At 35.3% G+C, this 12,464-nt stretch overlaps 1 protein-coding gene across 3 annotated transcripts in view; it reads left to right on the top strand.

Moving 5' to 3' along the window:
• Hipk1 (homeodomain interacting protein kinase 1) overlaps window positions 1-12,464 on the top strand; it is an 80,333-nt gene that overhangs the window by 58,286 nt on the left and 9,583 nt on the right. For all 3 annotated transcript variants that reach the window (XM_046458325.2, XM_046458326.2, XM_046458327.2), the window contains 7 exons: window positions 164-326; window positions 1,596-1,821; window positions 5,931-6,052; window positions 6,952-7,086; window positions 9,739-9,881; window positions 10,592-10,771; window positions 11,593-11,796. In XM_046458325.2, the coding sequence (XP_046314281.1) occupies window positions 164-326; window positions 1,596-1,821; window positions 5,931-6,052; window positions 6,952-7,086; window positions 9,739-9,881; window positions 10,592-10,771; window positions 11,593-11,796 (1,173 nt within the window). The remainder of the gene's footprint in view (window positions 1-163; window positions 327-1,595; window positions 1,822-5,930; window positions 6,053-6,951; window positions 7,087-9,738; window positions 9,882-10,591; window positions 10,772-11,592; window positions 11,797-12,464) is intronic.

Here is a 12,464-nt window from a genome sequence, read left to right as displayed (position 1 = left end):
TAAAAATTAGATGCATATCTTTCCTTGTTTTGATTATAAAATCTCTTGAGTTGTTTTTTCTGAAAGTGCGTGGGGGGAAAAAAAAACTTGTGTAGTTGTCTTGAGTTATTTGCTGTCTGTTTAAATTTCAGCATTCATTTAGTGAATCTTTAATCTCTTTCAGTGTTAAATCTTGTTTCCAGAACATGGAGATCTGCAAGCGGAGGGTTCACATGTATGATACAGTGAGTCAGATCAAGAGTCCCTTCACTACACATGTTGCACCAAATACAAGCACAAACCTAACCATGAGCTTCAGCAACCAGCTCAATGCAGTGCACAATCAGGTATTCAGTAAATGATTTTGGAAACTCAAGCCTAAGTGGTATAGAGACTAGTAGGAGTGCAGGGTGAGGTAAAGAAACCAAAATGAGTCTTTGTTTTGGTGGTCTTGTTACTTCATAAGAATTTTCTACTTGGCAAAAATGATGGAAGACAATATAGATTGGTTTTTACCTATCAGTCGCTTGCTGACAAAAAAACAAAGCCCTAATCCATTCCCTCATAAATTTTAGCATAATCAAATAAATGGGCTATTGTACTATTTACTGCTTTCTCCAAGTTAGGAGAAGGACCTGTGTCTTACTACTTTATTGAAGAGTATTTCCAATACATTAAAGGTAGTTTCTTGCTCATGTCCCATGTGGGCAAGGGAAAAGGTTCTCCTCTTGAGGGATGGGCTGGCTAAGAAATAAAAGCTAGGAAAGTAGTACTATGAAATAACCACAGACCACAGAAAAATAGTTTCAGAGCTGGGGAAGCATTGGGCCAAGCTGACCAGACAGGTGCATCTTCTAACAAAGAAGGGAGCCTGGGCTTGCTGTATTTATATTGGAATAGATCAAAGGGATTCGACAGAAAGTTCTTCACCAAAACAGGATAGAGGTGGGGGCAGGTAGACTGCTCGGTTCCTAATGGGTCATGCCCTTCTCCAGTGCTACATGGGACCTTTCTGGGCAGAACTGAGAAAGGAGTTCATTTGTATTAAGCCATCTTGACAGTGGAATTGCCACGTTAAGCTCCCAAACATCAGACCTTCCCCATCACTGCCTTCAGTGTTGAAAAGGTTCACACACATTTCATGGGTGACTTCCTGCAGAATTTTTTGCTTTTTTTTTTTTTTGCTAACTTAGTGATAATTACATTTAAGTTTGTTTCAGAAGTTTGTAAGCTTCACGGCTTCTTAACTAGGTCTACATTCCAAATGGAAGGGAATATGAGGTGTAGTGGGATCTCCCATCTAGCAATTTTTGTGCAGAGGTAATTAAGGTTTAGATAGCTATAATCAGTGTAGGATTAAAGAATAACTACTTGTTATTCTTTTGTTATCTTTTTGCTTATTTGACCATATAGTATGCCTTAATTTTAGGGATTGGGAAAATTTCTTAAGCAGAGTTATTTCAAAGATAATGAACATTGCATTTTAAAACTTTATTCTAGGTTTTTCAGGATAGATTATATATATATATATATATATATATATATATATATATATATATATATATTGTCTATCTCTACTTTATGGCAGTATATAAGTATAATTCTTTTGTTTTTAGGCCAGTGTTCTAGCTTCCAGTTCTACTGCAGCAGCTGCTACTCTTTCTCTGGCTAATTCAGATGTCTCATTACTAAACTACCAGTCAGCTTTGTACCCATCATCTGCTGCACCAGTTCCTGGAGTTGCACAGCAGGGTGTTTCCTTGCAGCCTGGAACAACTCAGATATGCACACAGACGGATCCATTCCAACAAACATTTATAGTATGTCCACCTGCTTTTCAAAGTAAGTGGGGAAACTATGTTGTATGGTATTTTAGCAGACCTGCTTGCGTTAGGCAGATCTAGCTGTTTAGTTCTGATCTCTAATAAGTTTAAACTCTGTTTCTGATGATAATGATAACTGAAATTGGATAATATCACAAAGGTGATTTTTCTTTTTATATTTGTCTACTTATGATGCTATTTGACACACTATAGAAACTCAATTTATGTTTTTTAATTGATGTATCTGTTACTAATTTTTTTGCCCATTGAGACCTTGTATCAATATATTGTATAAACATGTATCTCCCAACATGTAGAATATACACATCTTGGGGAAAAAATTTTTTAGCATAATTGCTGTATCTTGAGTCTAATTTTCTATATTATTCCATCATAAAATAAAATTAGGTCCCAAATAAAAGGTTATTTTATTTTAAAATGTAAAAATCATGGTTAAGAATATAAAAACTTCCTAAATTGTATCAGTAATAAAGATCATTTATTAAACTGAAAAATTCTACAAGCTGAAATTGTTGTGTGGGGAGGCATTAAGATTATATGCTTCAGTTTATGAATCATATTGTTCCTGCAAGTTCTGTTAACAGGAACAAAATAGCTGAAGAAAGAGGCTTTCTCGGGAGAGAGAAGGGAAATTGCATGGAAATGGAAGAAGACCCTCATTGTTATACAAAATTACATATAAGAGGATGTGAGGGGAAAGGGAAAAAAAAAATCAAGGGAGAAAAATGAATTACAGTAGATGGGGTAGAGAGAGAAGATGGGAGGGGAGGGGAGAGGGGATAGTAGAGGATAGGAAAGGTAGCAGAATACAGTCACTAGTATGGCAATATGTAAAAACGTGGATGTGTAACTGATGTGATTCTGCAATCTGTATACGGGGTAAAAATGGGAGTTCATAACCCACTTGAATCAAATGTATGAAATATGATATGTCAAGAGCTTTGTAATGTTTTGAACAACCAATTTAAAAAAAACAATAAAGGGAAAATGAAGATTAAAAAAAAAAAAAAAAAGAAAGAGACTTTCTCCATGTGTTATAGTAAGATGTTAAGTTTCACATTCCCATCCTTCTCTCTTTTTTTTATTGTTGTTCTATAATCCAGTCTGTCCAGTTCCTTTTTTTTCTCAAATATAGGAAATGTTTGTTTATTGGTTGGATAAGCCATGTAGAAGGCTTAGTTATGTTATAGATATTTCATGGTGACATGCATGACTTTCTTAATAGAAAGTCAGTGTTAGTCCCCTGTGGGAATAAACCGGGATTCAGGCTTGTCATAGCATTTTACATAAAAGCAGGTAGCCTTTTTATCTTTTTTACTTTTTAGTTTTTTATTGACTGTGACTCTTGTGTGTTTGGTGTCTGACAGAGTCGGAGCAAGCAGAAGGAAATGAGGGGTTGGGGGAGACTGACAGATTACTGGGAGGATAGGAGAGCGATAGCGATGTAAACCAGGGAGAAACCATAGGGAGAGCGGAGAAGCAGATTCAAAATCCGTAAATGCAAATTTAGCCTAACTTACCAAATTACTTTCTACATATGCTTCATAGTAGTCAAATCTGTACTTTGAGTTGTCAGATACTGAGTGATTCTTCTACTAATTTTAGATAATTAGCCACCCCTTCCCCAGCCTTTTCGAAAGTGGGTTTTACTGGAACAATTTTCAGATGTGGGGCCCTAAAGTTTACTGCTTCCTCTCAGATGATACATCACAGTTGAAGCAGAAGAACCTTCAGATTCTTTTAATAAAACAAAATGTAAACTAAAGAGGTAGAGGGGGAAAGTATAATTAGGTAAGTATAAGATTTGGAATTTTTTTTTTCTATCCAGGAAGTCTAAATAACATAAGGAGCTAATAGAGAAAACTTAAATTTTTCAAATGAAAGGGATTTTTGAAATTCAGGTGGTATAATGATACCTGGTATGTATTACCATATTCTAGTTAATATTCTGGATGATTTTATGTTTTAATTTATCCTCACCCACAATCCTAGGAGGTAGGTAATATCATTATTCCCAATTTATAAATGAGGAAATCCTCATCTGCCCAGTCTTATATAACTATTTATGGCAGAACCATGATTTGAACCCAGATAGGGAATTCATGATATAGGTATTTTGAAGTGTTATTCCATTTTGCCTTTCAGTATTTAAACTCATATAATTGTAAAGAGGTATCAGTTGACTTGCCAGCCATCACCATATGCTCATTTCTGCCCCAATCCTCTGGTCTAGCTTGCCCACTTTTATTTCACCTTCCATTCTTTTGTAAGATGCCTATACTTAGAGCAGGAAAGACCCTCATCAGTTAGGCAGTTTTACTCTTCTTTCCATATATCCATGTTTTTTTATATTCAAGGACCACATTTATTAAAATAAAAGTAACATTAAAAAAAAAAAAAAAGAAAACACTAATCCTTTAGATCAGGATTCAGGAAGAACCTTTCCAAAGTGTTGCCTTTTTGTTACTCTTTGTTTCCATTTTGTGTAGGAAAGAAGCAAGAATTTTAATTTACCTCCACTGTTGTGGCTTAGCCTAAATAACTATAACAATCTCATACTCAGAGTCACATTTGTAGGTCAGTACTATAAATTACTTTCCACAAATTCTTCCAGTTGACAAAAATAGATACACATTTTGCTTAGGGGTAACTATTTTGTAATTTTTGTCTCCTTTTACTTTATTACTCTGAGAGCCGTAGATGAGTTTCTATACTGAACATTTCCTCCTAAATTTTACCTCTTCAGTTCCTGCCAGTATATAGGAGGCCATTGAAGTTAGCCATGTGTCCTAGGAGTATAGACAAAAATTTTGTTGCTTGACTTTCTTATTTACCTGAAGTAACATGGTTGGCAACTTTTATTCTTGATATCTCAATTTGTTACTTTTTGTTGTTATATAAGTATCATTTTTTAAAAGAGGTTATCATTAGGATATTCTAAGTTACTGAGATGAAAAATTAGAAGACTGACTTGGTGAAAATAGCAGTATTATGGTTTATGAGTTATACTTATTTGACACTAATTTAGTAATGTTAAGAGAAAGTAGTTGATGATACCAAGAAAATGTCAGTGATGGAGTCTTCTAATTAAAATGTTTGTCATTGTAGGCATAAGTGGATCAGGCATAATAGGAACTTGAAATTTCTATATTGAAAGTTTTAAATAGGTTAGGTTTAGAAGAAATCATTGGCGAGCTCTTTTTTGAGGCTTGTCAAGAAGCAACAACTATCTTGAGCCCCTTTCCCTAGAATGAGATTTTCTTATTTATTGGAAATATTTATTCCGAATGTGTGTGAAGAGCATAAAGAATAAGAAGAAATATAAGACGTGGTCAGTGTTTTAATGGCAGCAAAGACTTTCTGATTTTCCTAGTTGGCCACAAATGAATCATATTTAAAAACTGTCAATGACAAGAACAGATTTCTAAAATAAAAAGAAAGTTTCCACGAACCAAAATGTCTATTTTTTAAAATACTTTTATCCTAGACATAATTTCTTCATTTTTTGTTGGCTGATACAAACCCAGACTGTGAACTGGGTTATATTTTTTGAGGAATGAGGGAAAAAATTCTTGAAGCATTCTTAGTAAAAAGGTAACTTAGATTTAAAATTACTGAGTTTCATAATTTTTCTTGTTTAACCCAAAATTATAACTGTAATCAAGTCTTCTCATTTAATAGATTATCATTTTAGAGATACTTAAAAATCTCCCCCTGTCCCACCCCAGTGTATTAAAAGAACAAAAAAAGTGTATTAACTGAAGGGTGATTGGTTGTTTTTTGCCTGTACTATTGATGGGGATGGGATGAGTATTGGTTTTAAATTTTATAACATTAAAAACAATTAGAATTCCCTTAAACCACTTTCTGTGTCACACATCTTTGCATTAATTTAACCTGAAGGGAACCACTTCTCCACCTCTCCCCCCCCCCCCAACACTTTTTTATTTTTAACTCCTGAGAGTTCTGTGAATGAAACTCCCTTGTCTTAAATGTCTAGAACTAAAGTCTAAGTAGTGGAAAAGCTAAAAAATAAACAACAAAAATTTCCCAAATAGTACTCTCAGACCCAGCTAAGCAATTTCATTGTGATACTCTTTTCACTAGCTGGCCTGCAAGCAACAACAAAGCATTCTGGATTCCCTGTGAGGATGGATAATGCTGTGCCAATTGTTCCCCAGGCGCCAGCTGCTCAGCCGCTACAGATACAGTCAGGAGTTCTTACACAGGTAAAAACCAGAGCAATGTGGAACCTCAGTATTGCTGAAGTACTACTGAGAATCAGGTGTTTCATCCTAGAAAATGGTATTTGCTTGGAATATAAGATCTTTCTTGGTTATGATTCAGTGGTCTTAAAATGAAACATCTATAATGGAACTGTATTCTCATTCCTAACATTATTGCAATTCTTCCAGTGTCTCGCTAGGATTAGTATCCAGACACTGAGAAGTGGTCATTTGAGTAAGTTTACTCTAATTTTGTGGGATGAAGTCCTCTCTCCCACCGCATTTTAAAGATATAGTACACATGCAATGTTTTGATTCCAAAAGATAAGGTTCCTTTTGTGTTCCTTTTGCTTATTACTCTTGGAATTTTATCATTTGAGAGGTTGAATCACATCAGGATGCCTCTTCAAGTATTATATTCTCTCATTCTTTGGGTTTAACCATGTTGTACAGTGCTTTGAAAATTACATTTGCCATGGGACAGAAAACTAAGGTGATTGAGAAAACCATGAAGTATTTATGCAGTATAACAACTTTGAGATTTTTATAAAATCTATATGGAAATGTTTATGACTCATAACACAAAGAAAATTCTGAAATCTGAAAACCCTACATTGTGAGCAGGAGGAAGAATTCTTGATAAATGCCTTTGTTTCCTAGAACTGATCATCTGAGTCTGGCCCAAGAAAGATTTCTACACTTTTTTGCTTTATGCCATTAATACTTGACCAAATGGGCTCATGCTTTGCTAGTTGAAGGGGAAAAGTTATATTCTGTACATGCATTTTAGGTGATTTGAAATGACGGTTGTTGGTAATAACTTGGGGGGAATGAGAACCCTTCTGAATCCAGATAACCTGCCTCGGTGTTTGTTTCACTCACCTGCCTAATCTACATTTCAGGGAAGCTGTACACCACTAATGGTAGCAACTCTCCACCCTCAAGTAGCCACCATCACACCGCAGTATGCGGTGCCCTTTACTCTGAGCTGCGCAGCCGGCCGGCCGGCGCTGGTTGAACAGACTGCTGCTGTACTGGTAATTCCCCTCACTTGATTGTGTTACTAACGGAGTTTCTTTGGTTTCTTTCTTTTTTTATTTTTTCCTGTTTGTTTTTGTTCTGTTTTTTTTTTTCTTTTTTTCTGGTTTTCTTATTTAAAAAAAAATTAGCTTAGTCTTTGCAGAGGGCATGGAAGCATGTGCCATCTTGTGGCTGTGTTCTTGCTACATCTTTAATGTCTCATTGTTTTCCTCCTCAACATTTGCTGAAGCACTGTTTGACTCTGATGTTCAGTGAGGCTCTATAAAGAGCCAGTTTGATTCTTCTTTGCCAGCCCTGTGTGGTCAAAGCTCTTGATATAGCTTCAGAAGAGCTTCAACACTATTACCTGTTTTCTGCCCTACCTTTTATGCTTCGATCCTTGAGAATAAAGGAAATGGCCTTTAGTGTGGGGCTTTGCTACAGGTACCTGGATGGCCAAAATTTGAACTCCTTGGCAAGTTAGCTTCTTTCCTTTTTTGCTATTTGAAGCTTCTAAAATGTCTGCATGTAGAAATACTTAAGATGCTCTGAATTGATTGCTTAATCAGTTAACATTAACCTTCCTTCTATGAACATGTGAAGATAGCTCTTTTTGGCACTCATGATCAGTGGCAGCTTCTATCTTCCATTTAAGGATGTTCCCTTTGGAAAGTGCCTATAGATCACTTGATTTATTGAAATTAAAAGTGGATTCATTTTTAGGGGTATTTAGAAAAATTAATTATTTTACAAATAGGTCTTAATACAAGAATGAAAACACAATTGACAAACTATGTGAATACATCTTTGTTATTAAAAGTCATGGGGAAAATTCATAGATGCAGTTGTAGTAGTGTCAGGCTTAGAAACAGGAAAAACAAATAGGACTTTGAGGTGTACTTCAGGATTAGTAACCTTCAGAGTGATCTTTGGATGGTTTTTGTTTTTTTGTTTTTGTTTATTTGGGGGAGTTAGAATTTCCAGTATTTCATTATTTGAAATTTAAAATTAGGTAAACATTTGAAGACCTAATTGCTACTTTTAAATCCTGATATTTCTCATCTTTCAAAGTAGTTTTAAATTTTTTTTTTGTTCTTTTTAAAATACTTACATGAGTGAAAACACTTCCAGAAACATATTTGGTTGGAACTTGTTTGGTTTCCAGTTTAAAAGTCTCTGTCATTTCTAGATCAATTTTGTCATAAACAAAACCTGAATGCAAAGGGAATCAGATATATTTCCAACTTGGTCAATCCAAGCTTCTGCTTTCAGCTCACTCACCTGTAGTTTTGAGATTGGGAATGTTAGTTGATACTTCTCCTTTGCTGCTTTTCTTAAGTTTGCACTAGCCATTTGCTAAGCTTTGCATATTTTTGTTCTTCCTCTGTCAAAACAGTTCGTCGCTTGGAGCGCCAGATTTCTGCCTCACGTTGGAATGTTATTTCTTGCTTTGTATTAAACTACATGCTTTGTCTTGTGCAGGTGTTGGCTTATGGAAAGACGCATGGTGTGACTTAACACATTTCTCTTATTTTCTGTTTTGTTTTGTTTTGTTTTGTTTTAAATTCTGCGTATGGTAGCAGACGTGTTTGCAGTTTCTCTGCTTTGAAGGCTTCTTGTTTGGAACCGGTACTTGTAACAAGTGGATCTGTTACTTGCAGAAATATTTTTAAAACAGGGTGTTGATGGCCTTGCAGTTTGAAATTCATGAAACAGAACCATATGTACCCAAGTATTGTAGTTAATTGTACTGCAGAATTCAAGTTTAAAAAAGAAATTTCCAAATATGTTCTCATTTTTTTCAGAAAATGCCAGAATTTCTGTAAGATGTACAGAAAACATATTTATTCTCAGTCTTTTGCAAGTGACATAGCTTGTTAAAAACTGGAACTCATGTATTTTTCTTATAGTAATTAATTTTAATGTTGAAGGATAATTCTATAAATGAAACATAAAGCAAATATAGCTAGACAACTATTAAAAACAATATAATGTGTTCTGCATGGATTTCTCAAATATTTTACTGCTTTAATTTTTAATTCTCTCATATGGCTACAAATGATGGTGTTATGCTTATGCCAAGCATGTTTGTTCATCTACATTTGGCTCCTTTTTCTAAGCAGTACCCTTTAAAAAAAAAAAAAGGAACAGTTCTGCTCTATGTGTTATGGGTTGAATTGACATGATGTCTTATCTGATTGGCACACTCCAGTTTTAGCATTTCTATTTTTTAATCCCAAGGGAGTCTTCTAAATTCTTTCTAGGGATGTATATTTTACAATTTTTACAAAAATGGTGCTCCAACATTTAACCAGAGCTGACCTCTGAACTTTCAGACTTCTTTTCTCTCCAGTATAATATGAAGTCTTAACTGCAGGGATCTTCATTTTTTTTAGCACCCTGTTAGCTAGGTTGTGGAGGTAGGCCCCCCCACCGCCAAAAATAAAGTATGTTCTATTTGCTTTTCATACGACTTGTAGCCATGAGCCCTTCTGAACTTTCTTTATTAATCACTGCAAGTTAACAGTCTACAAGCAACTTTTTTAAGATACAAAAATATTATTTCAATCTAAAAAAAAAACAAGAAACAAACAACAACCAAAAAAAAAATCAGAAGAAAAAGGCAAAAATGAGTCAAGTTTGGATTTTTTTTGTGTGTTTCCTTACAGCAAGCTTGGCCTGGTGGAACTCAACAAATTCTCCTGCCTTCAACTTGGCAACAGTTGCCTGGGGTAGCACTACACAACTCTGTCCAGCCCACAGCGGTGATTCCAGAGTCCATGGGGAGTGGTCAGCAGTTAGCAGACTGGAGGCAAGTACCTTCCATTTTTCTCTATTTGAAATGAAACCCTAAAAGAAAGAAAGAAAGAAAAGAAAAAAAAATCTTCACTACTGTCATGTGTAACTAATTAGAACAAGTAACTGATATGATTCTGCAATCTGTATACAGGGTAAAAATGGGAGTTCATAACCCACTTGAATCAAAGTGTGAAATATGATATATCAAGAACTATGTAATGTTTTGAACAACCAACAACAAAAATTAAAAAAAAAAAAAAGAATTATAATGCAAAAAAACAACAACAAAGTACATGTATAAAGGCATCAATTGGTGTGAATATCCTTTATATACAGAAATATGAAAAATTGTGCTCTGTATGTGTAATAAGAATTGTAATGCATTCCACTGCTGTCATGTATTTAAAAAAATAAAATCAATAAAAGATTAAAAAAATAAATAATAAATAAAAAACTTCATAATAGCAAGGAGATGGAATTATAAGTAAATTTTGAATATAATAAAATAATAGGTTTTAAGATCAGGAATCATTCATTCCATACTTAAAAAACAGTCTTAAGTAATTAGAAATGATATATTAAAATCCTCAAGTTTTATAATCCAGGTACCCTGACTTTAAAATGCAGTTGTATTTAGTTGTCTTAAGCACATTTAATAACTGTTTGGTCCTGATTTTTCAGTGGTTTTGGGATTCAGTCTTCTGTTTCTTTCTGTTGGTCTAGGAATGCCCACTCTCATGGTAACCAGTACAGCACTATCATGCAGCAGCCATCCTTGCTGACTAACCATGTGACATTGGCCACTGCTCAGCCCCTGAATGTTGGTGTTGCTCATGTTGTAAGACAACAATCCAGTTCCCTCCCTTCAAAGAAGAATAAGCAGTCTACTTCAGTCTCTTCTAAGTAAGTCTTCATTAGAGCTGATGGTTAAAACTATGCCAGTTTGAGACATATTGCCCAGTGTAGGAATGTTGTATACATACTTGTGGTCTGAGCAGCAGTACCTGCCAAATTGAGCAAGAGCTGATATTTTCATCTAGACATGCACACCAGGTGTGTGCCTGGTTATGATAATCCTTTCTCTCTTCTACATCTTTAAATCCAGGCCACTTTTACGATACTTTAATTTTTCTTGCCCACTTTGTAGAGTGAAATTTAACTCTAGGGTAAAGGGCACACACAAAAATAAATTTCTTTTGTATTTTGCTATTCTTGTCCCTGGAAACTCTAGCCAGAGTAGTAAATTTTTCACCAAAACTTTCATAGTTAAAGCCAGGTGTTATAGGGCACACCTGTAATCCCAACTACTCAGGAGACTGAGATAGGAGGATTATAAATTCACATCCAGCTTGGGAATAAAAAATAAAGAGGGATTTAACTCAGTGGGGATGTAACTCAGTGATAGACTGCCCCTAGGTTGAATCCCCAGAACTATAAAACAAAGTAAAACAATATTTACATAGTTAAGTGTGTTAGCCTAATGGTTAGGTAAAAAGGAATCAAAAAGTAATCTGGAAAGCAGTCTCAGGAGAAGATGTGCAATTAGGGGGACCAAGAATTGAGGGCTGGGGTTGTAGCTCAGCGGTAGCGCAATTGCCTGGTATGTGTAAGGCACTGGGTTTGATCCTCAGCACCACATACAAATAAAGATACTGTGTGTCCATCTCCAAATTAAAAAAAAAAAAAAGAATTGATCAGTTTTTCCTTGTGAATTTCCCCTGCAGATCCTCTCTGGATGTTCTTCCTTCCCAAGTTTATTCTTTGGTTGGGAGCAGTCCTCTCCGTACCACATCTTATAATTCCCTAGTCCCTGTCCAAGATCAGCATCAGCCCATCATCATTCCAGATACTCCCAGCCCTCCTGTGAGTGTCATCACTATCCGTAGTGACACTGATGAGGAAGAAGACAACAAATATAAGCCCAATAGGTAAGACAAATGAATGGTTCCCTGGCTCTGTTGGACTTAGACTGTTGGCTTCAGGCATGGCGTGCAGTTTTGACTATGAAAAAAAAGGACAAAAGAAGGTGCTTTGGAAGTGTGACCTTGGATGAGTCAGCCAAAACACTTAAGTTCCCGTAACTGAGCATTGTTTTCCCTAATGTTAGACATACTTGTCTGTTAAATCAGTCTTCCTGATATATAAGAGAACAGATTTATATCAAGAAGTTTGACTACTCTAGCTTGGAATGCACATTATATCACTGACAGGACTGTTATCCTCAGGGAGGTTTATAATCTGAAAATAGATACCATACTTCTGAATATATGAACAGTTAATTAGAATGAGTAGGTAGATAAGAGATACTTGAAATTTGTTCAATTTCCTAATCTGAACAGACCTCTTTTTAAGAGGTACAGTGTTGGTAGGGCTTGCCTTTCTTTTGCCCCCTGCTATGTGGTCTGAAAGCTGAAGAATTTAAATACCAGGATATTCCCTCCTATCCTAGCACCTTAGTTCAAGTTCTTAACTAGGCAGTTTACTGAAAGGAAGTAGGTAAGTTTAAGAACTATGATACATACCTCTCTCTCAGTGTGAGCATAGTTGATTGCCTTGATTCTTCTGTATTATATTCTTCATTGAGCTTTTGGTGTTA

Source organism: Marmota monax, unplaced genomic scaffold (genome assembly GCF_021218885.2).
Source record: "Marmota monax isolate L192 unplaced genomic scaffold, Marmota_monax_Labrador192_F-V1.1 WCK01_AAM20220418_F8-fsc00087, whole genome shotgun sequence".
Taxonomy (NCBI): Eukaryota; Metazoa; Chordata; class Mammalia; order Rodentia; family Sciuridae; genus Marmota; species Marmota monax.
This window is presented reverse-complemented; position numbering and strand designations above follow the sequence as displayed.